General features: G+C 31.3%; 4 protein-coding genes and 1 pseudogene across 11 annotated transcripts; 4 read left to right on the top strand and 1 right to left on the bottom strand.

Annotated features, from left to right (window-relative positions):
* The first annotated feature begins 808 nt into the window (after positions 1-808).
* LOC137828885 (flt3 receptor-interacting lectin) lies at positions 809-1,932 on the top strand. The gene has a single exon (XM_068635630.2). The coding sequence runs from the start codon at positions 844-846 to the stop codon at positions 1,741-1,743; it is 900 nt and encodes a 299-aa protein (XP_068491731.1). The 5' UTR covers positions 809-843; the 3' UTR covers positions 1,744-1,932.
* A 2,229-nt stretch (positions 1,933-4,161) lies between these two features.
* On the top strand, positions 4,162-5,618 carry LOC137828339 (heavy metal-associated isoprenylated plant protein 39-like; annotated as a pseudogene).
* A 3,031-nt stretch (positions 5,619-8,649) lies between these two features.
* LOC137828384 (flt3 receptor-interacting lectin) lies at positions 8,650-9,639 on the top strand. Its single transcript, XM_068634928.2, has one exon. The coding sequence runs from the start codon at positions 8,650-8,652 to the stop codon at positions 9,532-9,534; it is 885 nt and encodes a 294-aa protein (XP_068491029.1). The 3' UTR covers positions 9,535-9,639.
* A 10,017-nt stretch (positions 9,640-19,656) lies between these two features.
* LOC137828974 (heavy metal-associated isoprenylated plant protein 39) lies at positions 19,657-20,538 on the top strand. Its single transcript, XM_068635761.1, has 3 exons — positions 19,657-19,809; positions 19,988-20,066; positions 20,196-20,538. The coding sequence occupies exons 1-3, from the start codon at positions 19,798-19,800 to the stop codon at positions 20,411-20,413; spliced, it is 309 nt and encodes a 102-aa protein (XP_068491862.1). The 5' UTR covers positions 19,657-19,797; the 3' UTR covers positions 20,414-20,538.
* Positions 20,539-21,703: 1,165 nt separating this feature from the next.
* On the bottom strand, positions 21,704-26,169 carry LOC137828208 (pentatricopeptide repeat-containing protein At1g55630). Of its 8 annotated transcripts, none has more exons than XM_068634684.2 (4): positions 24,290-26,169; positions 23,741-23,894; positions 23,128-23,301; positions 21,704-22,094 (listed from the first exon to the last, which is right to left on the bottom strand). In XM_068634684.2, exon 1 carries the CDS (start codon positions 25,810-25,812, stop codon positions 24,367-24,369), a length of 1,446 nt encoding a protein of 481 aa, XP_068490785.1. In that variant the 5' UTR covers positions 25,813-26,169; the 3' UTR covers positions 21,704-22,094; positions 23,128-23,301; positions 23,741-23,894; positions 24,290-24,366. The 8 variants fall into 8 exon arrangements, with proteins under 8 accessions (XP_068490785.1, XP_090161485.1, XP_068490783.1 ...); XM_068634685.2 differs by lacking the exon at positions 21,704-22,094 and adding an exon at positions 22,630-23,053; XM_090305359.1 differs by having other exon boundaries at positions 23,116-23,894.
* Between the last annotated feature and the right edge of the window lie 819 nt (positions 26,170-26,988).

The following is a 26,988-nucleotide window of genomic DNA, read 5'->3' as shown; positions in this document are numbered from 1 at the left end:
TTTAATTTCACTCAACTTTTATATTAATATGACAATGACTTATTATTGATCTGGTCACATTAAAAATTTATTTATTTGCTCACGATAATAATTTCAATAATTTCTACATTATAAATATTTAAATAATCTAAAAATTTGATTAGGAACTAAAATCAATATTGCGTGAAAGAGAGAAAAATAATTATTTAATCCTAAATATTTTAAAAAATTAATTAATAAGATAAAAATTAGACAATAAAGATTAGAAATACATTGAGATTTAGCTTTTTAAAAAAGGAAAATGTTTTCTGGATGAACTAATGTTATATTAACAATAATTTAGATATATCTTGTTATACTTAATGGTAATTCTTAATTGTTTTATGTGCTTTATGCTATACACTTGGAATTGCTATTTTTTTTATATTAGTTTTCATATTTGATATATAATAATGATTTAAATCATATTAAATTGGTTACTAAATTGATTTAAATTAAAAATAAAACAAATATTATTAAAATATTATTATTTAGAATGTCAAGGGTGTTTTTTATTTGATGGCACATCACCCTATAATAAAAGCTGTTAGATAATAATAAAATTATGAGTACTTGAAAGAAGGACCATATGGCCATCAACCATTAATGTCCTTCATATCAATGACTACACTTGGCATGGATCTCAATTATACTACTATTTTGTTTTAAAATTTAGTTTATATTAGTTTTTATTAAGAAAACATAATATTTTATTATTAAAAGAGTTGTAAAATGGAAGTGAGTGAAAAAATTATGAACTTTTTTCCTATAAATAGGGAAGGTTTTGCATGGACTCCTTCCAACTTCATAGCACTCAACACCACCATGGCTATCTCTAACAACAAACCTTCTTTCCTAATTCCTCAGCTTGTCTTTGTGACCATGTTGTTGATCATGTTCCCCAGTGAGGTGAATTCAGCAGAGTCATTATCTTTTAGCTTTACCAAGTTTGGTCCTGACCAAAAAGATCTTATCTTCCAAGGTGATGCCACTTCTACAAACAATGTCTTACAACTCACTAAGTTAGACAATGAAGGAAACCCTGTGTCTGGTAGTGTGGGAAGAGTCTTATACTCTGGACCATTTCACCTTTGGGAAAACTCTGCGGCACTCTCAAGCTTTGAAACTACTTTCACCATTCAAATCTCAACACCTTACACTTCTCCTCCAGCTGATGGCTTTGCCTTCTTCCTTGCACCACACGACACAGTCATCCCTCCAAATTCTGGGGGCAGTCTCCTTGGACTCTTTTCTGACTTAAACGCTTTCAAAAACTCCTCCACCACCTCTCAAAACCAAACCCTTTTTGATGTCAAAGCTGCATCAAACAAAGTTGTTGCTGTCGAATTTGACACCTACCCTAATGAAAACGTTGGCGATCCAAGATACAGACACATTGGAATCGATGTGAACTCTATCAGGTCCAAGGCAACTGCTAGGTGGGAGTGGTACAATGGGAAAACGGCCTCTGCACGCATCAGCTATAACTCTGCCTCTAAAAAACTAACTGTTGCTACTTTTTATCCTGGGATTAAAGCTTTGACTCTCTCGCATGATGTTGACTTACATGCAGAGCTTCCTGAATGGGTTAGAGTAGGGTTTTCTGCTTCAACTGGAGAACAAAAAGAAAGAAACACCATTCTCTCATGGTCTTTCAAATCAAGCTTGGAGAAAAACGAGGTGAATGAGGAGAAAGAAGACATTTATATTACAAGCGTTGTGTGATCATATATACATGGATCAATGACGTTCTATTTTATAAGCATGTAATGTATGTATGATGATTCAATAATCGCAAGTACGGTGTAGTACTTGTATATGTTGTTTATGTACGTGTCAGTTTTTCTTGTTTTATGTACACATATATAAAAGTAAATAATATTAAGAAAAAACCATGTATGAGTTTGTTTTGTTTGTTATGAACTCCATAAACATGCTTAGGAAGCAAAATATTCAAATGTAAAAATGTCAATCTTAAATGTTTCATGAACAAGAAACATGGGTGTTCAAAGACATAAGTGTCTGAAGTGAAATTTTGTTTAGTATTTTGGCATCACACTCGTACAAGTTTCTATTCCAGTTTTATTTCCCTTTTAATTTTAAAGTCTTTTCTTCGGTTTTTTCACTGAAGTAATGCAATTTTGTTTGCAAATTATGATTTTAACTAAATATTTTTTTTATAAAAATAAATAAGTTGTATACATAACTTTAAATTCAGTATAAAATAATATAATTAAATTCGTTTAAGGGTGATATCCATAAGATAATACTTTCATTTAAAGTTGTCCATATAATATACCACTCACTCATTTTTATAAAAAAAATATTTTACTCAAAATTTTAATTTACGAAAATAATACACTACTTTCGTGAAAAATCCTTTCCTTATGTATTTTCCTGGAAAAACTCTTTTATATCAGACATCTCATACACTTATTTTGTTATTGATAATTTTTTATTCATATATATTCAATAGGTTTAATATGAAATTTGTATCTTCTCATTTGGTTAAAAATGAGGGTGTAGCAATATATAAGAAGAATCAATGAAATAATTGGGTGGTCATAAAGTTAATTAGGTCAATGTGTACGTGTTTATGAGATTTAGTTTTGCTTTGAAGAGATGGAAATGGAAGCGACTAAAATAAAGTTTTTGAATTTTACTAATTTTTGAAATAAAGTAATATAATGTATATTTTAAGAATTATGGCACTTTAGTATTTAAATATAAAGATAAAATCAACTTTCCTTTTAGTTTTAGTTTTTTGTAATGCGTTATATAGGCACTTTTTGTTTAGGAAAACAAATGTAACTTGATAATAATTATAGTAAAATGAGTTTTTAATAACGGTTAATATTTTTTAATGATAACTTCACTTGAAGAAAGCAATATTAGATGAATTAGATTTAAAAAAAAATCTATTTTAGTGAAATGTTATTAGAGTTTATTAAACTAATTTTAATAATACGTAAAAGATTTAAAATTTATTTATAAGCTGAAAACATAAATTTATTTATTTTTATTATATAAAGTCTTTACCTCACTTTAATTGACACTAGATTAAAAAGGTTAAAATAAAAAGGCTATTATATCAGTCGACTCTAATAAATTGAATTTTTTTCTAAAAATAATATGTTTAAGTAATTAGAGTGTGTTTTTTTTTTCTCGAAAGAAAGTGTCAATTAGAGTATAAATTATTTACGAAAAATATATAAAAAAAATCTAACTTTCGCTCCTTTTCAATTCTTGGCTGAAATAAGTCGATCCCAGAATTTAAATTAAGCAAAGTTCCAAATTCCAACTCATTTAGGTGAAACCCTAATTCTAACTCAAAATTTCTTATATCAACCCTATATCCCTTGGTTCTAACATTTGAAGCAAGGTTGAGGCTTTTTTCAAAACTAGAAAATATCAAATCAAGAAGTTATTGTTATGTTTTCGAAGAAACATTTTGAAGCATTGAAGGTTTTGATTTTTTTTTTTTAAAAATTAAAAATAATTACTTTTTTATTTATGCGGGTCAATTCGCTTCGCCCACTATTGGACGTCTCCATTGTCATCCCTATAATTAATTCATAATTATAAATGTAAGATTAAATATAATTATAAATGTAAGATCCCTATAATTAATTCATAATTATAAATGTAAGATTAAATATAATTATAAATGTAAGATTAAATGTGTTTTTTTTATAAAAGAGATAATTGTATGTTGACTTATGTACTATCAATAGAGAAGTCGATATCCTGTTAAATATTTCGGTCTTTCACTCAAATAGATTAACATCTTAAATATGATTAATGTCGATGAATTGTAATTACCTATTTAATTCATGATTTGAAACACATGAATCTACATATGTCTAGTTTAATCTTCTAAATTGAACACAATAAATAGATAAATATTTAGAGATAAAAGGCGATGAACACTTTGCTTTAAACATTTACTTTTGATATAAAATCAAATCTGACTTAAATACTTAATACAGAACATTCAGACTAGTAAATTATAAGATAATATGTTATAGAATTATAATCTATTAAATAAAAGTTATTATTCGTACACAGTTATGAAATAATTTATTCATATTAAAAGAATATAAGAAGAGAAACTAAAGAGTATGAAATATAAGTTAAATGTATATGGAGATGAATGTGACAGTAGAAGGAAGTTAATGGTGTAGGTGTACTGAGAGTTTGCATCAAAACCTAACTTCTACTGTTGTCCTAATATGCAATTAATTCTAGACCCAAGCTATATGCTATCTGCCACATGTTACTATTAGGATACTATTTAATATCAATATCACAATTATTTTCTAAATTATTATTAAATATGTCAAAAGTTTATTTTTATTGGAAAAATATGTTTAAGAAGAGTTTTAAATTATTTATCACACACGTATACAAATTTATTTGTAAAATTTCCCTTCGGAATACATTAAACATAAAAAAGTTAAAAAATTAAAATTTTAAAATAGCGTACTTAAAAGAGTGTTTAAACATTATTATAAATTGTTAAAAAACCATTTATTAAATATTGAATATAAGATAAAAATTACTTCCACCTAATAAAAGAAGTAAAAACTAACTCAATACTTACCCACATATAAAATTAATTTATGCACTAGTTTAAAATATTGAAAAATAATATAAAATAATTTTTATATATTATTTTATTATAATATAATTTTGTAATATAAACAAAAAAATATTAATTATAATTTTTTTTTTAATATTTTAAACATTTTTATATAAAAAATATTTTATTTTATGTAAAATAATTAGAGTTAAATATAAAAACAAAAATATTAATATAATATATTTTAAAAATATTTTAAAGTTTTTTATATAATATCAGTTGGACCTGCCAAGAACAAAATAATTTTTATATTCCAAATTTTGTTTATCATTCTCTTGGCTCTGTTTGCATTTGCTGTCCCTCACTGGATCTAGCAGAAGGTGGTATTAAAGGTCCTTACTATGATAGATGAAAAAACAAAGAAGAAAGCAATAGAGGCGGCTGCAGATATCTATGGTTGGTGTTTGCTTATAGTTTCATTTTCCTTCTGCCACAGAAACTATATTTCCTGGTCATTGAAAACCTTTTCTTTTTGTGCCTTGGAGGCATATCAATCTGTTTAACTTGTTGTTCATTTGAACAATAAGGGTTGATTCGATTGCTGCAGATGAGAAGGAACAGAAGTTAACAGTGGTTAGCGAAATGGATGCAGTGGCGGTGGTGAAGAAGCTGAAGAAAGTAGAAGAAAGTAGAGAAGGTAGATATAATATCAGTTGGACCTGCCAAGGAAGAGAAGAAAGAAGAAAAGAAAGAGGAAGAAAAGAATGAAGAGAAGCCAGAACAGAAACAGGAAGAGAAAAATAAAAGCAATACACATCATCCAAATTTTCAAATTCTTTCCCCTCCTTTAACATGTCCCGATATAGATACTAAGCTGCAAATTCTTCGTATAATTTATGAATAATGAATTTTTTTATCCGTTCGAAGTATCTTTTTGACTTTAATAATATCTATGCCTTCTGCTCGTACTTATAAATTGTACAACGAGTGTGTAGAAGGCAAAAATAATGGTATAGGGAAAATCATCTTCCATTCATTGTGGATCACTTTCTATCAGCCAGTGGAAGCATGGTTCAAAAGGGGCTAAGGGTGTCCATCCTTCCGCTTAAAGAATGAGGGAAGACAAAAAAATGGCTTTCAAATCTTTCTTCTGAGAGGTTCATAACTCAAAACTTTGATAAGTAGAGCATTTTAGTTAATTGTGTACTGAATCATTTGGTTAGCTTTGGCTGTACATTTGGTTAGTCCACTAAATTTTATGACAGTTCTAACATGAAAGTCTGCAACCATTTAGGTAGTTACTATCATTTGCCAAACAAAATCACTTAAAATAACAAAAAACGAGCGACTGTTTCAATAATTTTTATGTCCTCTGTATCTGTCTGCAACGAACGAAGTACCACCACAGTATATTGTACTTTCTGACATACCCCCAACATGTGAGCAAATAGTGAAAAGACCAGAATGGCTCGACATAGTTGGAGACTAGTGATACAACTACAACCGAAGATTGATATTCTGTGGTGAGCAAAACAATATCATGAGAAATATAAGACTGAACAATAAATAAATAAAGAGCGGGGGAAGTAGAATAAGAGGTTTTATGTGAAACAATAGAACGTTGTTCTGTGTGAATAGTAAATTCCACCTTATGATTAGTAATACTGTAATAAGCATAGTCCACGTTATAAACATCATCATGAATCACTCAAATGTCTTTCAATGCTTAAAATATGCCAACAACGAACTTAGTTGCGCTGGGAAAGAGACAGATATCCAATGAACTTGACCATATCAGCCAGTGAATGGAATTCTCATCTACACAATCGCATCAGGTCCTTCAAATCTAAAATAACAGGATATCTGTTAGAATGCTTAATACAAGGAGCTATTTTTGATTTGGGTCATGCTGTTGTGGCACTTGATTTTAAAGTTTAAAAGGCAACTTTATAGAGAAATTCCAGAGAAATTTTATAACTATCTATATTTGGACTCGTGCTTGATTATTTTTATTAATTCCCATACTCATTAGCCATATTATTCCAGTATTTTTAAAGTTTGATTTCTTGGATGAGAAAAATAATAGTTTCAACGATTTTGCTGTGCCGGGACGTGAAATGAAACATTCAATTTTATTCAGTCTCCTTCTCAGTATAGGAATGACACACGGTATGTAAAATTAGGCTATTGTAACTAGTCAATTCAATGAGGAATAAGAAATACACTTATAAACCATATTACAAAGATCAAGGGGAAAAACACAATGCTGAATAGGCTTAGCCGACAGACCAAAGAATGAAACTGTGACGAATGAAGATACACAAGCCCCTGGATGACGAATGAAGACACTTAGTTCAGGATTCTGACTCGCCAATCCCATCCAACAGAAAACCCAGAAACAACAACCCTATGAGGCTGTATAATGTACACACTTACGTTCAACACTTATCCTGTTTCATGTTTAACTGCAAGAACAATGTTATAATATTGTGAGTAGTTTTAAAAATAAATCTAATACTAGTTAAAATATATGGTGGGAGATGGGTGAAAAAAGAGCGTTATGGGTGAGTCAAGAAAGTTTGGGAAAGACTTGTGAGTTGACACTGTCTTTTCCCAACACCTTGCCCTAACATTTGACCATTCTCACCCTGCGAAAGACCTAATAATAGCAAAATTGATTATTAGACTTTTACAACATGCAAAACAATTGGTCATGCTCAAAATATTTGCCCCACCACAAGTATGATTAGGCTTTCCAGGAGATAGCTAATAACGATATCTGCATATTGCATATTGATTATGTTGATAAATATTGAAGTGTGTCAAAAAGAAGAATGTAGAACAAATAAAACTAAATATTGGACGCTTCTGTGCATGTCCCTTTGTTTAGTATCTCCTAGATATACCAAAACAAAACACAATTTGTCTCAAAAACTTCCTAAAAAACTTAAGCATTTTACAAAGATCACCAACCTCTCTCACTCCTAACCCTTTTCCAATGAGCCAACACCTCTCCCCTGCACAGTTCAATCACGTTAGGAGAATCCAAATTTGAATATAGATTGAGAAAATTAAGAAGAAAACAAAAATCACCACGGAAACAACCAAATAAACGACAAAATTAAGCAAGAGTATATGAAAAAAACAAATCGATCCTTGCGGAACGCAATCGAAGTAATCGAAACACACAAAGGAAACACGGTTTATAGAGAAATCGGTTCGGTGGTGGACCAAAGGTAGAAGAAACTTCAAAACTCATTCTGAAAGTGTTTGGCAGTACGATGGTGCGGTGTGGCGGTGCGGTGCGGTGCGGTGAGAATTTAAAGAGAAATTATGTGTTTAGAGGGAAATGGAGAAATCAGGGGTATTCTGAGGAAATTACGAGTTTCCTTTAAAATCAATTTTTTTTAGTGTGAAATCCATTTCGCGATAAAGGGTAAAATATTAAAAATATATTTAGTCTTAAATATTTTAAAAAAATAATTAATAAATATAAATGAGGCAATAAAGATTCGAAATACATAAAGTTTTAGCTTTCTAAGAAAATTAAAATATTTTTTGGAAGAATAACGATAATTTAGCTATATCTTGTTATATTTAATGGCAATTCTTAATTCTTTTCTGTGTTTTATGATATACACTTGAAATTACTATTCTTTTTATATTAGTTTTCATATTTGATATATAATAATGACTTAAATCACAATAAAATTGGTTACTGAACTATTAATATATGATAAACTCGGATTAGATAAAATATAATAAAAACTGTTTGATAATAATAAAATTATGAGTACTTGAAAGAAGGACCATATGGCCATCATACAATTAATGTCCTTTATATCAAATGACACTTGGCATGGATCTCAATTATACTACTATTTTATTTTAAAATTTAGTTTATATTAATTTTTATTGACATAATATTTTATCATTAAAAGAGTTGCAAAATGGAAGTGAGTGAAAAAAAGTATAACTTTTTCCCTATAAATAGGGAAGGTTTTGCATGGACTTATCAAGATTCCAACTTCATAGCATTCAACACCACCATGGCTATCTCTACCAACAAACCTTCTTTCCTAATTCCTCTGCTTGTCTTTGTGACCATGTTTTTTATCATGTTCCCCAGTAAGGTGAATTCAGCACAGTCATTATCTTTTAACTTTACCAAGTTTGATCTTGACCAAAAAGATCTTATCTTCCAAGGTGATGCCACTTCTACAAACAATGTCTTACAACTCACTAAGTTAGACAGTGGAGGAAACCCTGTGGGTGCTAGTGTGGGAAGAGTGTTATTCTCTGCACCATTTCATCTTTGGGAAAACTCTATGGCAGTGTCAAGCTTTGAAACTAATCTCACCATTCAAATCTCAACACCTCACCCTTATTATGCAGCTGATGGCTTTGCCTTCTTCCTTGCACCACATGACACTGTCATCCCTCCAAATTCTTGGGGCAAATTCCTTGGACTCTACTCAAACGTTTTCAGAAACTCCCCCACCTCTGAAAACCAAAGCTTTGGTGATGTCAATACTGACTCAAGAGTTGTTGCTGTCGAATTTGACACCTTCCCTAATGCCAATATTGATCCAAATTACAGACACATTGGAATCGATGTGAACTCTATTAAGTCCAAGGAAACTGCTAGGTGGGAGTGGCAAAATGGGAAAACGGCCACTGCACGCATCAGCTATAACTCTGCCTCTAAAAAACTAACTGTTACTACGTTTTATCCTGGGATGGAAGTTGTGACTCTCTCCCATGATGTTGACTTACATGCAGAGCTTCCTGAATGGGTTAGAGTAGGGTTATCTGCTTCAACTGGAGAGGAGAAACAAAAAAATACCATTATCTCATGGTCTTTCACTTCAAGCTTGAAGAACAACGAGGTGAAGGAGCCGAAAGAAGACATGTATATTGCAAACGTTGTGTGATCATATACATGGATCAATGACGTTCTATCTTATATAAGCAATAAATAAATGTATGATGCACTCAATAATAATCACAAGTACGTACGGTGTAGTACTTGTATGTTGTTTATGTACGTGTTCGTTTTTCTTTGTTTTGTTTGTTATTTATGAACTCCATAAACACTCTTAGGAAATAATTACCTTCAAAGCAAAATATTAGAACGTAAAAATGTCAATCTTAAATGTTTCATGGACAAGAAATATGGCTGTTCAAAGACATAAATACTCATTTAAGTGTTTGAAGTGTAGATAATATTTTTTTTTTACTATTTTAGCATCACACTCGTACAAGTTTCTATTCTAATTTTATTCCTCTTACTTTTAAAGCCTTTTCTTTGGTTTTCGCACTAAGTGCAATTGTTTTGTCCCAAATTATGATTTTGACTAAAAATATTTATTTTATAAAAATGATAAGTCTTATTTCACGTAAAATAATACAATTAAAATCGTATGAAGGATATTAATAATATAATTAAAGTCGTATATAAGGATATTTATGAGATACAACTTTCATTTTAAAATCATCCACATAAAATACGAAATATCTGTTTTCGAGAAAAAACTTTTTTTCACCTACAACTGTAATTTATGAAAAAAAAAATAAGACTACTTTCGTAAAAAACTTTTTTTTATGTAAGTTTATGAAAAAAAAAAATTTATATCAGATATCTCATACGCTTATTTTATAATTGATTTTTTTATTCATATATATCCAATGGATAATAATACATTGATAATCTAATTTTAATACAATTACATTACAAATTTTAATACTATTATTTTAATATTTTTTTCATATCATTTAATTATAAATTTATTATTTTTAAATTCATCACATAACTCCAAGAATGTTCAAAACATCATTTTCCATATCCAATAGGTCTAGTATGAAATCTATATCTTCTCATTTGGTTAAAAATGAAATCTGTATCTTCTCATTTGGTTAAAAATGAGGGTGTGGCAATATATACGAAGAATCAATGAAATAATTGGATAGTCATAGTTACGTAATTAAGTCAATGTGTAATGTGTATGTGTCTATGAGACTTAGTTTTACTTTGAGGACAGGGGAATGGAAGCGACTAAAATAAGGTTTTTGAGTTTTACTAATTTTTTAAATAAAGTATAATGTATATCTTAAGAGTTAATTAAAGTAACATCATATAAAAATTTAATGGAATTAAATGCAACTTTATTCTTTTAAATTAGTGCAAACACAGGTGTAATAACGCATGTGCATCTACATTTTTTGGTTTTTGATCGGAGTTTTTTTTTTCGTTTTTACCAAAATGGTCCGTTTAAAAAAAATTACAAATTTAGGCAAGTCGTGCTAATTTGACACAACTTCATATACACAAATCGTTTCAATTTGACACCACTCTTCTATGTCATACTAAAGTCGTGCCAACTTGACACGACTTCTGCCCTGTCATACTGAAATCGTGTCAACTTGGCAAGACTTTTGTCACTTCATAATTTTTTTTAAAAATTTTATTATTTATATATTGAATAGTAAGTTATGTAATGTTAAAAATTAATTTGATACATAATTTTCTAAGAGTGTTAGTTTTAAGGAACAAAAAATTGGATATATAATTATTTTTAAATTATTTAATTATTTCAAAATAATTACAAATTATTTATATTATTTGAATTATTTAAAATTTATATAATTATTTTTAAATTATTTAATTATTTCAAAATAATTACAGTACTTATACCTTTTTATATTTTAATATAAATGACGTTAAAAAAATAAACAGGTTTAAAAAATGGATTATTTGAATTGTGATAAAAAAAATTATTACTTCAGAAAAAAAAAATGAATAATTGTGATACACAATTATCCAATTTTTTGTTCCTTAAAACTAACACTCTTAGAAAATTATGTATCAAATTAATTTTTAACATTACATAACTTACTACCCAATATATAAACAATAAAATTTTTAAAAAAAATTATGACGTGGCAGAAGTCGTGCCAAGTTGGCACGACTTCATTATGAAGTGGCAGAGTCGTGTCAAATTGGGACGAGTTGTACATATGAAGTCGTGCCAAATTGACATGACTTGCATAAATTTGTAATTTTTTTTAAACGGACCCCATTTTGGTAAAAATAAAAAAAAAAACCCATCATGGTCAAAAACCCACATTTTTTATTTTTATAATTATTATAGATGTATTTGTATTTATTAAAATTAACTATAAATTTATAATAATAAAATAATTTAATAATAAATTAAATGTTACGAAATAGATAATTTATTGAATTTTTTCATGAAATTAAAAAAGAAGAAGGAAAAAGCAGCACTTGTTGACTACACTTTCATGTATTACAAAAACTAGTCTAATAACAAAAATGTTATGAATTAAGAGACACACAAAAAAGTATAGAATGTAAAGAATACACAACTATATTGTTTCTTCTGAGTTGTCACGTTTTTCCTTTTCATCATGTGCACTCATATGCTCACTATCAAGAAAAGTTGTGGTTGATTAAAGATGTAACATTGAGAATGAACAAAAATGCATAAGAGACTAAACTTGATGGAAGAGGCCCAAGCCCATGATAGAAAAAGTCCAAGCCCAAGCCCAAATAGAAGTTCAAGCTTCAGCTCAAGCCCAACAAATAGAAGATATGGGCCAACTAAGCATCATTGGATGTCTTTCTTTTGTAATTACTTTTGAGTATTTTTAGTAGAACATAAAGGGAGATGTAGATATAAATATAAGAGGTGCAAATGTATAAAGCTAAGCCACACCTTCCATGTGACATAAAAAGAATGTGTAGGTGTAGATTTAGGAGGTGCCAAAAAAAAAGAAACCAAGTCACACTTTCCTTGTGACTAGGAATTGGCTCCAAATTCAAATGCTTCCCTCCATTTTCTTTTGAATTTCCAGCCCTCTAAACACTATAAATAAGAGGGCTTGACTCATGTATTTGCAAGACTATTTTGAGTAATGAAATGCTACCCAAGTGCCATTCAAATTACTCCCTTGCCAAATTCTCTCTAGAATTAGGTTTTTAGTCTTCAATCTTCACCCTCAAATGGAGATGGCCGAACCACTCCAACTTTCACTACTCCTCATGCACCTTCAAGGCACCCACACTTCCTAGGAAGGCCTTGTTCCACTCTCCTCCACCAAGCTTCCGCACCCATCATCATCAAAATCCAAGAAGAGCTCATAGGAATGCCATCAAAACTTCTCATGGAGAGTGACTTTAGTCTTCTCTAACCCAGAGAGATGAACCAATGTTTGCTGCGATTTCCTTCACGGTCTCCACGACTTTCTTTCTCCTAGTATTTTCAATCTTTTGTTTTTTTTCTCTCTTTCTCTTCCAACCTTTTCCAATCCTTCATATAGATTTAACTACCCTTTCTTTTTCATACCGGTCACATCTCACACATGCCAAAGAAACTAACTTCACCAATAACTTTTTTTAAAAAAAAAATGTTTTAGATTCATAATAGTTGTTTATTTAATAACCTAAAAAAGTGACAAAAATGTCCTTAATAAAATAGTAAAATGAAATATTATTAATATAAAGATAAAATCAAAAAAAATAATTGTGTTAAAAAAGCGGTTATAAAAACAATCTCAATATAGATTCAAAAGACTGTTATGCTCTATCTCTGAACTCCTCTTATTTTATTTAAATCCAAAAAAATTGTTTTGTAACTACTCCATCAATTATTTTTTATAATTATTTTATCCTTAACATAATTATCATGTCTCATCCATAAATTCCAATGCACAAAGATCATTTATGTTGTAGGTTACCTTATACTTTGAACATGTTTTCAATCATTCACAATTTTGGCAAAAAATAAAAATCGAACCCTCAAGGAAATAAAATAAATCACCGCAGATTAAAGAACATAGTTATATTCTATACAAAAAAAATACAATTTATATTATTATAAAAAGGAAGCAAAGAGGGTAAAAGAAAGAAACTCTGAGAAACAAAATTTAAGGGAAAAGAACCTTCGTGTTGTACATATTAACGTTGGCCTTGAGGGGTGCGTTTGGTGACGGTATGATTGACAAAGATGATGAACTCCTTGATGATGTGGTGGTGGAAGTAGCCGAAGTGTTATTCATTGTCGGAAGCGTTCTCACGAATCATGGGATCGCACGAATCATGGGATCATAATCTTCACCTGTGCATCTAAGCACCAACAATGTTTTGTGATTTTCATTGTTTTCTCTCTGACTCTAGATTTTCTTTCTCTCACTCTCTGTGAAAAAAATCAGTAAAAGTTCAAAGAGAATGAAAGAGAAAAACAAATTTACAAAGAAAAGAGATGGGAGATAAGGGATGAATAAATATAATGATAAATAATATATAATCATAAAAAGTGTAAGAAGGAAGTTGGGTAGAGTGAAGAAGAGAATGTGCACACCTAAGAAGAATGAAAAAGTTCTTTTTGTTGAAAGCATGAAACTTTCTTCTTCTTCTTTCCTGCATCATTACACACAATTACACTTTTGGGGAGAAAGATTCCCTTCTTAGATCTAACGTGAATTGAGAAAGTTATAGGTTTAATGAAATTGTGGAGAGAGGTTCTTGGATGACTTAAGTGGTTTTTCTGAACCATTGAAGAAGAAAGGGAGAAGAATGGGTTTGAACAAGGTTCCCTTCATATATTCTTTCTCTATCAGAAATTGAACAAATATTCTCTCCCTATATGTAACTGATTTTGAAAATAAACCATCTTATTCAATTCAAAACTGCCCATTCACCTCTCCTTTAATTCAAAACCGCTCATTCACCTCTCTTTCAATTCAAAACTGTCCATATCAAATATTTTAGAAAAAAATGACAAAATGCCCATAATATATTAATAAAATTAAATATTGATATAAGGATAAAAAAAAAAAGAGAAGTTAAAGAGGGGAATCACTAGGTATAAATATTAAGAAGAAATCAACTTTCATTTTAATTTTAGTTTTTTGTTGTTTAGAGTGTAAATAGTTCTTTTACGAAAAATATATATTAAAAAAACTAACTTTCGCTCCTTTCCAATTTTTGGTTGAAATAAGTCGATCCCAGAATCTCAATTGAAGCAAAGTTCCGAATTCCCAACTCATTCGGATGAATCCCTAATCCTAATTAACTTAATCCGCTAAATCTGTAATCCTTAACTGAAGTTTATTCTCTGTTGCTCAAAATTCCTTGTCTGAACCCTAGATCCCTTGGCTGTAAAATTTGAAGCAAGGTTCAGGGTTTTTTCAAAACTCTAGAATATATAAAATCACAAAGTTACTGTCATGTCTTCCAAGAAACATTTCGAAGCACTAAAGGTTTTAATTCAGCCTCCTCTGGTTCGAAAATAGTGTTGCAATTTATTCCTGCAAGTCTGGTTAGATCATTTTTTTTCGGGCTCTCTGGTTAGTTGATGATTATAAATGTAAGATTAAATGTGTTTTTATAAAGTAGATAATTGTATGTTTCACTTTACCGATAGTTCGAACGCCAGATGCCAAGATGTCTTGGTTTTTCTCGATCTTTGACTTTTTGATCTTTCACTCAAATAAATTAATGTATTATATATGATTAATGATAGATAAATCGTAATCGTCTTTTTAAATCATGATTAGAGATAAATAGATTTATAAAGGTCTAGTTTAATATTTTCTATGGGTAAACATTCACATATTAAAGGTAATGAACATTTTACTTTAAACATATATTTTTATTATAGAATCATTCGTCGAAATGTAATTGCATGTACCTTATCGAAGCCTAGACAACAAAATATAACAACCTAAAAGATCTTGTATAAAGAATATCCAACCTTGTAAGAATAACTTCCAACTCTAGTATTTTAATTTAAATGTTTTCCGACAATAACATGTTCGATTGAGCATAAGATTATCATTGTTGTGATTAATAGTTAAAAATATGGTATTCAAGGATTGTTATTAGTTGTTGATAAGAAAATAAATACTATTAATTGTTACTTATTCAAGTAGTATTCTAGTAAAATATTCCCTCCATTTTATTTTAATTGACGTGTAAGGTTTTTTCGTAAGAAAATAGTTATTTCTAGATAAGCGGGAAAAGGGAACACATTAAGAAAAATGTTTTCTCATTTTGTTGGAGGTGAAAATAAGGAACAATAGCATCTAAGCAAGTATAAATGTTGATGGACCAAATTTTTGTTATTAGATTAAAAGTTTCAATGATGGTTGATGGTTAAAGTGTAACTCTTTTTTATTTAAGAATATAATATTTTAAGTATCATAATTTGATTATGACTTAATCATCGGTATCTCTTATAAGATAATGTATGCATCTTGCAATAATATTTCTTTCAATGATTACCTCACTAAGAATCAAATCCTTCGAATGTGAATTAATCTACTCGACATTTTCCATTGAACAATGTTATGGGATAATTAATGCAACTAAAAACAATTTTTTCAAAATCCAATTTAAATTAGATTAATTACTATTTGAATAAACTTTTCAAAATTACATTTAAAAGTATTTGAATTGGTGTGACTTTGGCTTGATCTGACCAAATACAGCCTAATGTGGGCTCGGTCTGATCAAACTCAATAAAACTTGAGTTCGTCTTGATCCAATCTAACTTGAGCTCGAGTTAAACCGACCATGCATGAGTAGAATTCAACTTGGCTCAACATGGACCTAGATTAATTCAAACTTTCATGTACTCAAGTTAATTTGGCTCAACATGAACCCAAGTGACTTAGCTAGACATGGACTCAATGACAAAGCATGACATTAACCCAACCAAATTGATCCCTCGTGGACTAGACCTGGTAAGCCTGAGTTGACCATGACCCGGGCTTACATGGAACTACCCCAAATCAACCAAATGTGGAGTTGGGAAAACTCAGACTAACATGGACTTGGGTTGTCTTGATTCAACGTGGACATTAGTCCATTCAACTTGATGTGGATCTAGGTTGACTCGACCCGATGTGGGCATGACCTGAGTCGAATCGATGTGGACACGATTCGGCTCAACTCGATGTGACATAACCCAACTTAACCTATCCAAACTTAACTCTACTTGGGTCCAACTTATCTCAGTTCTACTTGGGCTCGACTAAACTTGACCTGATATGTATTTAGTTGACTTGGTCTAACTTGGGATTGACCTAACCTAGTCATAACTTAACTTAGTTCGACTAGGAATTAACCCAACTCATAGTCCTAACCTAACTTGGTTCAACTTGGGATCAAGTCGACTTGGCCAAAGGTGGGTCTACCCCCTCCTCAGCCTGACGTGCACCTAGGTCGACTCATCCTGATGTTGATCTGAATTGTCATGACCCAAGAAGGATCAAGGTCAATTCAGTCTCACACGGATGTTGGTTTATTCATCCCAACACAAACTCAAGTTGTCTTGGTCAAACATGGACTCAGGTAGACTTGGCCTATTGGGGACTTAAGCTGAGTTGGTCATACATGAACCCGGGTCGTCTTGGTCCAATGTGAATCTGGATCTACTTAATGCAATGTTGACTTCAAATTGGACTCAACCAGGCTTTACCTGACCAAGGTCGTATCGTGTTGGCCTAACTTGGGACCATTCGAATTTGTTCAACTTGAACTCGACTCACTTGACTTAACATAGGCCTACCCAAACTCGGCTTGACGATACCCAACTTGACCTTAGCTCAACCAAACCTCCTTAACATGGTCATTGGCCAACATAACTTGACTTGGACCTATCGACCCAATTTAGACTAGCTTGACTTAGGTTGATCCTTCTTAAGGTTGGTTCGTACTTAGCGTGACTTAAGGTTGGGCTCAACCAAGCTTAACCTAGCTTGACTTGGGTCTAGCTTGCCCAACCTAATATGGGTTTGACCTACCTAGCTTGACTTTGGTGTGGCTTGGTCCAACTTGTTCTAGACTCGATCCAATCCAACCATGCATGACTTGTGTCCATCCAACCTGACCTTCCATAGGTTGGGTCGAACCTGACCTTGCATATTCTTAGAACATATATATTAATTAATTTTAATTTTTTGATTTAAACTTGCTTAGACTACGTTCAGAGTTTCTTTATTTTTATTTTTCTTGATATGAGTTTGGTCTAATCCTATATTTTTGTTGTTTTTTCTTTTTAAATTTTATGTTATTTTTTTATGTATGACACATGTTTCCTAACCTGGATTTTATTAGAAAAAAATAACTTAAAATTGATATCAAATTGAATATGGATTTTAAATCTCATCTAATTATTTGGATTTTTATCAATAGAAATGCAAAAGTATTATTTTAAAAAAATATAAATATAAATTTAATTTCCATCTAACTATTTAGATTAAGATTAGATTTTGATTAGATTTTGGATTGGAATTTTAAAAATTCAATTCATGACATATGATTTAACACTAAACCCTCTTATGAAAAACACAATTTTTTTGTTATTAGGTAGTAACATACACTCAAATTCAGGACTCAAATATCGTACTTAGCTCAACATAAAACATATAATAAATATATAAATTGATATATTTTTAGATTATTAATTAATTGCATATTTAATGAAATATAAAAGATTTCAATGAATTTTATCAAAAAAATTATTCTTAAGAAATATGTAACAATTTTAAATTATTTTGAATTTAAAAATGATTTAAAAAAAATATCAATTTTAAAAATGGGTATGAAACTAATTTTTAAGCATCCAAACTGTTTTATTTTTAAAATGTGAGTTTGGATTTAAAATCTAATTTAATTATTTATATTTAGATATAAAAAATTCAAACTAATTTTTTTAGAAAATATGAATTCAGATTTAATTCCAACCCTATTATTTAAATTTAGATTGAATTTTCAATCCATACCCAGACTAAGAAATACCATAGAAAATACCAGTAGAATATTGAAGAAAGATGTTAGTGTTGAACACAGAACAGTGCACTATAAGATTTGCAATTTTTGTCAGAAGCTGGGAATGTAAAGCATGTGTAAAGTTGCATATATATACATGTATCACCTTCTCACAAGGTCGGTGGAGATATTCAAAGGTCAAAACCTTCCCATTTAATTATAATTATGGTGCTTAAAAAGTTCTACTGTTTGTTACTTTGCTTGTAGGGAAGAACAAATTTCTATTTAATTTCCCTTTTAAAGGAAGAGATTCCTACTTTTAAATCTCACTATAACTTGGAACCACTCAATGTGAATCTCACTTTATAATGCCTTTACCATTTATGCATATGCACAAGTTTATTTAATAGGAGACTTAATCTCTAATACAAGAACAGCTCAGGTTATTAAAACTCAAGCTTTAAGTTTCATAAAAAAATATATCTGTTATTAGTTTTCTAAATGTTAACTTGTATATAAGTTAATGTTATTTGAGAATATTTTTTAAAAATTTTGTGTATCTCAGTCTTTTCTTTTTCACTTAGTGTGATGATAACAAGACAAAAGAATAGTGGGGTGAATGCATTTTTAAGAGTAAGCACAATCACAGGAATAATATTATAGATGTAAGACAATTGTGGATTGAAGGTGCAAAGTGACATGCTTTTCTTCACAGAAGTGTTCATCTAACTTGTTACTAGAATTACATTTGTCTTGATGAGTAAACCTTGAGTTGGTGCCTCATTGGCATTGCTATAAAAGAATTCTTAATTTAAAGTGATGGATTAGCATGAATTTCATTCAATATGGCCACTTATCATACATGCTTGTTTTGGATGACAACTAAGTGCTCATAATAAATGTACCTAATAAAAAAATTATTCATTCTCATTCTGTTTCCACATATTTGGCTTTTAAAAGCATAACTCATGTGTTCCCTGACGTGATCAAATTCTTTTTCTTTACGTACAAAAATATAACAAGTGACTATGTGAAAGGTAGAAAGGAAATGAAATGAAAAGAAATTATTAGATCTTTTTTTCTGATAGTTTTCTCCACTCATAGAACACTGATTTGGACTCCATGGTTCAGAAAATTTTAACTGATAGAAAGAAAAATTCACCTGGCAAGTAACACACTTCATCACGTCAACATTTGTCCTTTGTGTGCTATTGTGTTGCGCCATGCTGGCCAACAGTTTTGCATTTAAAGTGTCCATCTTTTGGATGTAGCACACACAGACACACCCACAAATAAAAGAAGATATCCACAACCGCACGCCTTACTTGTATTACAAAGGCCACAAGTTTTTCAACCCTTCATTACCCTTTTCCTTCTTTTCACTCACATCTTCCTCTTCACAATGGAGGCTCAGGTATTGTTTTTCATGTTCAATTGTCTGCAATATTTTTCTCTCTCCCTCTCTCTTAGTTTTTATTCCACATGCACATGTTGAATTTATATGTATGATTTAACTCGAGTATTTGATCCAAATTTTGTTTATCATTCTCTTGCCTCTGTCTGCATTTGCTGTCCCTCACTGGATCTAGCAGAAGGTGGTATTAAAGGTCCTTACTATGATAGATGAAAAAACAAAGAAGAAAGCAATAGAGGCGGCTGCAGATATCTATGGTTGGTGTTTGCTTATAGTTTCATTTTCCTTCTGCCACAGAAACTATATTTCCTGGTCATTGAAAACCTTTTCTTTTTGTGCCTTGGATGCATATTAATTTGTTTAACTATTGTTCATTTGAACAATAGGGGTTGATTCGATTGCTGCAGATGTGAAAGAACAGAAGTTAACAGTGGTTGGCGAAATGGATGCAGTGGCGGTGGTGAAGAAGCTGAAGAAAGTAGGGAAGGTAGATATAATATCAGTTGGACCTGCCAAGGAAGAAAAGAAAGAAGAAAAGAAAGAGGAAAAGAAAGAGGAAAAGAATGAAGAGAAGCCAGAAGAGAAACAGGAAGAGAAAAAATAAAAGCAATACACATCATCCAAATTTTCAAATTCTTTCCCCTCCTTTAACATATCCCGATATAGATACTAAGCTGCAAATTGTTCGTATAATTTATGAATAATGAAAAAATTTCTCCGTTCGAAGTATCTTTTTGACTTTGATGATATCTATGCCTTCTGCTCGTACTTATAAATTGTACCAAGAGTGTGTAGAAGGCAAAAAAAAATGGTATAGGGAAAATCATCTTCCATTCATTGTGGATCACTTTCTATCAGCCAAAAGGGGCTAAGGGTGTCCATTCCTCCGCTTAAAGAATGAGTGAAGACAAAAAAATGGCTTTCAAATCTTTCTTCTGAAAGGTTGATAACTCAAAACACACAAGGTTCTTTGATAAGGAGAGCACTTTAGTTAATTATGTACTGAATCATTTGGTTAGCTTTGGCTGTACATATGGTCAAGTACGTCACAAAAGTCCACTAAATTTTATGACTGTTCTAACATGAAAGGCTGCAACCATTTAGCTAGTTACTATCATTTGCCAGACAAAATTACATAAAATAACACAAAAGAATAGAGACTGTTTCAATAATTTTTATGTCCTCTGTATATGTCTGCAACAAGTACCACCACAGTATATTGTACTTACTGACATTATGCCCAACATGTGAGCAAATAGTGAAAAACCCAGAATGGCTCAACATAGTTGGAGACTAGTGATACAACTACAACCGAAGATTGATATTCTGTGGTGAGCAAAACAAAACCACGAGAAATATAATACTGAACAATAAATAAAGTGCGGGGGAAGTAGAATAAGAGGTTTTATGTGAAACAATAGAACGTTGTTCTGTGTGAATAGTAAATTCCACCTTAAGATTAGTAATACTGTAATAAGCATGGTCCACGTTATAAACATCATCATGAATCACTCAAATGTCTTTCAATGCTTAAAATATGCCAACAACGAACTTAGGCATGACTCTTGCGCAGAGAAAGTGACAGATATCCAATGAACTGACTATATTAGCCAGTGAATGGAATTCTCATCTACACACTCGCATCAGCTCCTTCAAATTTAAAATAACAGGATATCTGTTAGAATGCTTAATACAAGGAGCTATTTTTGATTTGGGTCATGCTGTTGTGGCCACTTGATTTCAAAGTTTAAAATGCAACTATCTATACTTGGACATGTTTGATTATTTTTATTAATTCCCATACTCACTAGCCATATTATTCCAGTGTTTTTAAAGTTTGATTTCTTGGATGAGAAAAATAACAGTTTCAACGATTTTGCTCGGTGGCTGGACGTGAAATGAAACATTCAATTTTATTCAGTCTCATTCTCAGTATAGGAATGACACACGGTATGTAATATTAGGCTATTGTAACTAGTCAATTCAATGAGGGGTAAAAAATACAAGTATAAACCATATTACAAATATCAAGGGGAAAAACACAATGCTGAATAGGCTTAGCTGACAGACCAAAGAAGCAACAGCCGTCTTCATCATTACATGTAGATACACAAGCCCCTGGATGACGAATGTAGACACTTAGTTCAGGATTCTGACTCGCCAATCCCATCCAACCAACAGAAAACCCAGAAACAACAACCCTATGAGGCTCTATAATCAGCGCGGGAACTTGAATGATGAATGTACACACTTACGTTCGACATTTATCCTGTATGATGGTTTAACTGCAAGAACAATGTTAAAATATTGTGAGTAGTTTTAAAAATCAATCTAATACTAGTTAAAATATATGGTGAGAGATGGGTGAAAAAAGAGCGTTAGGGGTGAGTCAAGATAGTTTAGGAAAGACTTGAAAGTTGACAGTGAAAAGTGTACATGAAAAATTGCATCAACGTGTTTTATGTAAGAAACACTAGGCAAAATAAATCGGAGAAAAATTAAGCCAAAATCTGTTTGTAGGAGAATGAAGTGGAACCCTCGTTAAATAATTGAATCTGAATAAGTGATTCCTACATTAGAAAAACTTTCTAACTAACAAAAATGAAAATTGTTGCACAGCAAAAGCAAATGTAATTGGTTGTAAAAAATAAAAGCAGCCCTGACTACCACTTTGAAAAATAGCATTTGATAAGTGCCAATAATTAGTAAATTTACATGAGAAGAATGTTCACTTTTGGGTTTAATTGTGTTTAAGATAGCAATCGCCCCTAATTTAAGAATTATTGAATCCAAATATATGTTTGAGTCATGAAACAAATGAAGTCATTTAATCCTATTTTGTATAAATTTCGGGTAATAAAGGATTGGAAAAGAAAGGATTGGAAGATACATGAAAGGAAGCATTAGAAGACAGAAAAGAGGAGTTTTGAGACTGAAATTCTCAAACCAGAACTAGCTTAAGCGAGAATTATGCTGAAAAACTCTCACTCTCTGAACACTTCTCGCTTGAGTGAGCCTAACTTCGCCTGAGCATTCCAAAAGGGAAGCCATGTACATTATCTTCAATGCTACTTATTATACAGACAATATAGTATGTTTTAGGCCAAGAAGTGTTGTTATCTACCACAAAGTTATAAACTTTAATACGTCTAACAGCATAGGCTTTTGCAATAAAAAGATCTCAAGCAACGTGAATATAGTAGCACTATTGCGTGACGACGCCCTTACTGTTGGAGTGCTCCCACTGCACGATGACAGAATATGCCTATCATGTATGAAAACAAAATATCAAGCCAAAAAACGAACCATGACAATAACCTGACAATAAAAGAGGATAAGCTTTCAAATCTTCGGCTGGAATGTGGCAGCAAACTGAATGGCTGTCTTCGAAGCCACAGAAAAGCAACCAGCTTAAGCATGAGTATGGAAATCAAGTTAAATAATTGCTGCATCTCTGACCATTGGCAATATTTTAAGCTGCTGTTGCTTGCTCTGGATTTGTGGAAATCATGAACCAGGAAAATTAGTCTTACACCTCCAAAAGTTAAAATGATAATTTAACATTAAATAATAAATGAAACTCAAAATCAAGAATTAGAGATATCAATTTCAGCTTATAATTCAGTGAAAATGAAAACTCTTTCAACAATCAAAAGAAAGGGATGTAACGGATGATTTATTATCGAAAGAGTTTAAAGGCATACACTGACAGAGTGTAAAACAGGTTTACATTTTTACATTGTCAACCACTCACAAATCACCACCATTGGTACATTTTTTAAGGTAATTATTGTAAAAGCCAACAAACTTGCTATACATGTTAGTTTGTGACTAGCTGACAGTGTAAAACTATTTTACACAGTCAATGCATAGTGTTTTTTCTCCTACTGGGAAAGTCATATTATAAACTATATGAATGACATGATTTTACCTGAACAGAACGCTGTTATCTTTACAAGTGATAAATTCAAACAAGCAGGAAGATGGCTTAAAATCTAATACAATTAAACCATTTATTTCTTCTTTTTCAGGGGTAATGGGGGTGCATATATTCCTTCCAAAAGCAGAGGAGCCAAATAGTGTACCTAATTAAGCAATCAACTGTCAAGCATCCAGATTAAAAAGGCTTTATGCACTTTACAAGTTTTAAATAGAAACAGCAAAAGCCACAGAATTAGTTCACAACACCAGTTATAATTTAAATTACTTGAGCTCAAGGCTACTACCAAAAGTACATGATGTTTACACCATATAGAAACAAAGACAATTTAAACACCTTAGTCCTGGTAGTAAATAAGCTCTTTGACAAATGCAGGCAGATATTAGCAAAAAGAAGCATAGCCTAAAATTGATAAAGAAATATTAATAATATGGTATGAAAAAATGAGCATACAGGTTCAGAAGTCAGTTACTGGGTGTAGAAATAAGTGAAGTATATCTATACATACATATATACATATAAGTGGAGGGGGATGCATACTTCATTTATCCAGCTTCTAATCAGCTGAACACGCAGCAGATCATGGGTCTCAGTTATCCAGATCTAAAGTTGATGCCTCATTTGTACCCTTCGTATCTCGAATGTATGTGGGTATACTTCCTCTTCTCTGTCATCTGTCTTATCACTTCATGAGCATCAGCAGTCTTTCCAGCATTCCGTAAACTACTCACTAAAGAATCATAGACAACCGAGTTTGGACTACAACCTTTGGTTTCCATTTCCTTGAGCATTGAACATGCTTCATCAAATTTTCCTGCCACGCATAATCCCCGAATTATGGAATTGTATGTAAAAACATTTGGAACTTGTTCTCTAGAAATCATATCTTGATACATTTCGAGGGCTTTCTCAAGCTCACCAGCCACTACATATCCTGTTATCATTACAGTGTAAGCCACCACATCTGGGATGCATCCATTCTTTATCATTTCATCAAAAAAATACTTGCAAGCATCCAGATTTCCAGCTCTGCTGAGTCCATCTATCAATGTAGTGAAATGAAGCACAGTTGGATCTATACCCATTTCTCTCATGTGATTTAAGAGATTGAGAGCTGCAAGCGGTTTGTCCCCTTTGCCAAGAACATGAAGAAGAATATTGAAGGTATGAAAATCTGGAGAAAATCCATTTCTACCCATCTCATCAAACAGTCTTTGGAATTGATCCAACTTTCCAAGTCTGTACTTGGCATACATGACAATATTGTAAGTTAAAATATCTGAAGAAAATCCATCAAGCAACAACTGCTGATAAACCCACTCAATCAACTTGTACTGCTTTAAAACAAGAAGACCATGTAGGATAGCATTGTAGGAGTGCTTAAAAGGCCTAAAGTTAAACGTCTTCGATTTTATGAACCTCTCCACCAATTTCTTAGCCAATCCTGCCTCACCACAAGTACGAATCAAGATATTGAAAGTTCGAGCCGTAGCAGGAAGCCCTTTCTCAATCATTTCATCAACCAATCTCCACAATGCCTTAAATTCCTCACACTCCGCATATATATTCATAATTAAGTGATATGCATTCACAGTGTGCCGGTAACCCTCTTGCTGACTACACCACACAAAAAACTTGTATGCCAGCTTTGCACACCTAGTTTTATTCTCAGAATTTATGATCTTCAAAATTCCAAAGAGAACCTCCCTCACAAGAAGCCCTGATGGCTTTACATGCAACTCACCCAAAACCAACCTCGCATCAAGACCGGGACCGTCTTGCCGGAGAACCTCAAGGACCCTCTTAGCATCTAACTTCACATTTTCTAAGAACCCTTTTCTAAGTGAAAACTGCTTTTGGTTATAACCCCAGTCCTCGTTTAAACGGAGCGTTACATCCACAGTAGAATCACAATTTAATCCTAGTTTTTTCAAAGGCTCATCAATGCATTCAAATCCATCACCATCAAACGGATGGCTACATAATCTCCGCAAAATAATCAAAGAATGGGAAAATTTGTGGACCATCTTTGGACCTAAAAGGAAATGGGTTATTGAATTCATGGTTCGAATTCGAACCCATCATCTCTGAGAAATGAGCAACAACTGCGATTTGGCCGATGGTAGAATGGAGTTTCTTTGCAGTGGAAGCTTCCAGAAGCCCAGTGTGCTAACGAGTGGATGGATATTCATTGAATCGAAAACCAAGTTCCGTGAAATGGATAGAATCTAAAAGAGCAACTAGAAAAACGTGAAGGGGCAAAACAACGTACCGTGTTGGACGATTTTTTGAAGTATTGGTCGAAACAATGTTGGGGATGTCTAGAATGGGTGCGAAGTGAAGTGAAAATAAGGTTGTTAAGAAAACAAAAAATGGCGACTCTGAAAAACCCTAACACGGTTGTGCAAGTAAAAAGAAAAATGTTTACTCGTAACCATAGTTTCATTAACGTTATTTTTAAAATTCAATTGGGTTTGGGCTTTTCTTTTTTCTTTTAGTTATACTAAAATAGAGAAAACTAATAAAATATTTATGGATAAAGATTTTTTAGTCAAATCGTTTTTATTTTTTATAAATTCATAAATTGATACATAAAGATAAAATATATGATTGTTATTATTTAATCTATTATGATTATTTTAAGGATAAAGTATATGATTCTTAGTATTTAATCTGTTGTGATACTCTTATGAAGATAAAAAATATGATTGTTACTATTTAAATTTGTTGTGATATTATTTTTAAGATAAAATATATAATAGTTATTATTTAGATGTGTTGCGATATTATTTAGATGAAAAACTTTATAAATAGAGGATGAGTGCAAAAAGCAAAGGAAAATATTATTCTATGTAATGCACACAATAGAAAGGACAAGAACAAAAGTGTTTTACTTCTTATGCTCAATTTTAACATCGTTGAGTGTTGATCTTGTTGCGCTCTTTTCAAGTAAAGTTATCTATTATTTACTCTTTAATACTAACCCTAGTTTGAGAATTTTTATTAAAATTATATATAATTTTCATATATTTAATTATTAATCTTTAAAATATAAGAAATAGTTGTTACTTTTATTTTAGGGATAAAAAATTTGTTATTAGCATATTAGAAAATAAAATATGTAACTAACAATTCAAACTTATAATATCATAATAAATAAATAAATTGTTATTGATTTATTATAAAATAAATCATGTAACAATATTTCAAATTTATAATCCGTGTAGTATGATCTCTCA

The sequence above is a fragment of the Phaseolus vulgaris genome, chromosome 7, assembly GCF_051622355.1.
Source record: "Phaseolus vulgaris cultivar YP4 chromosome 7, ASM5162235v1, whole genome shotgun sequence".
Taxonomy (NCBI): Eukaryota; Viridiplantae; Streptophyta; class Magnoliopsida; order Fabales; family Fabaceae; genus Phaseolus; species Phaseolus vulgaris.
Note: the sequence above shows the minus strand (reverse complement) of the source record. Positions and strands in the feature narration are given on the sequence as shown.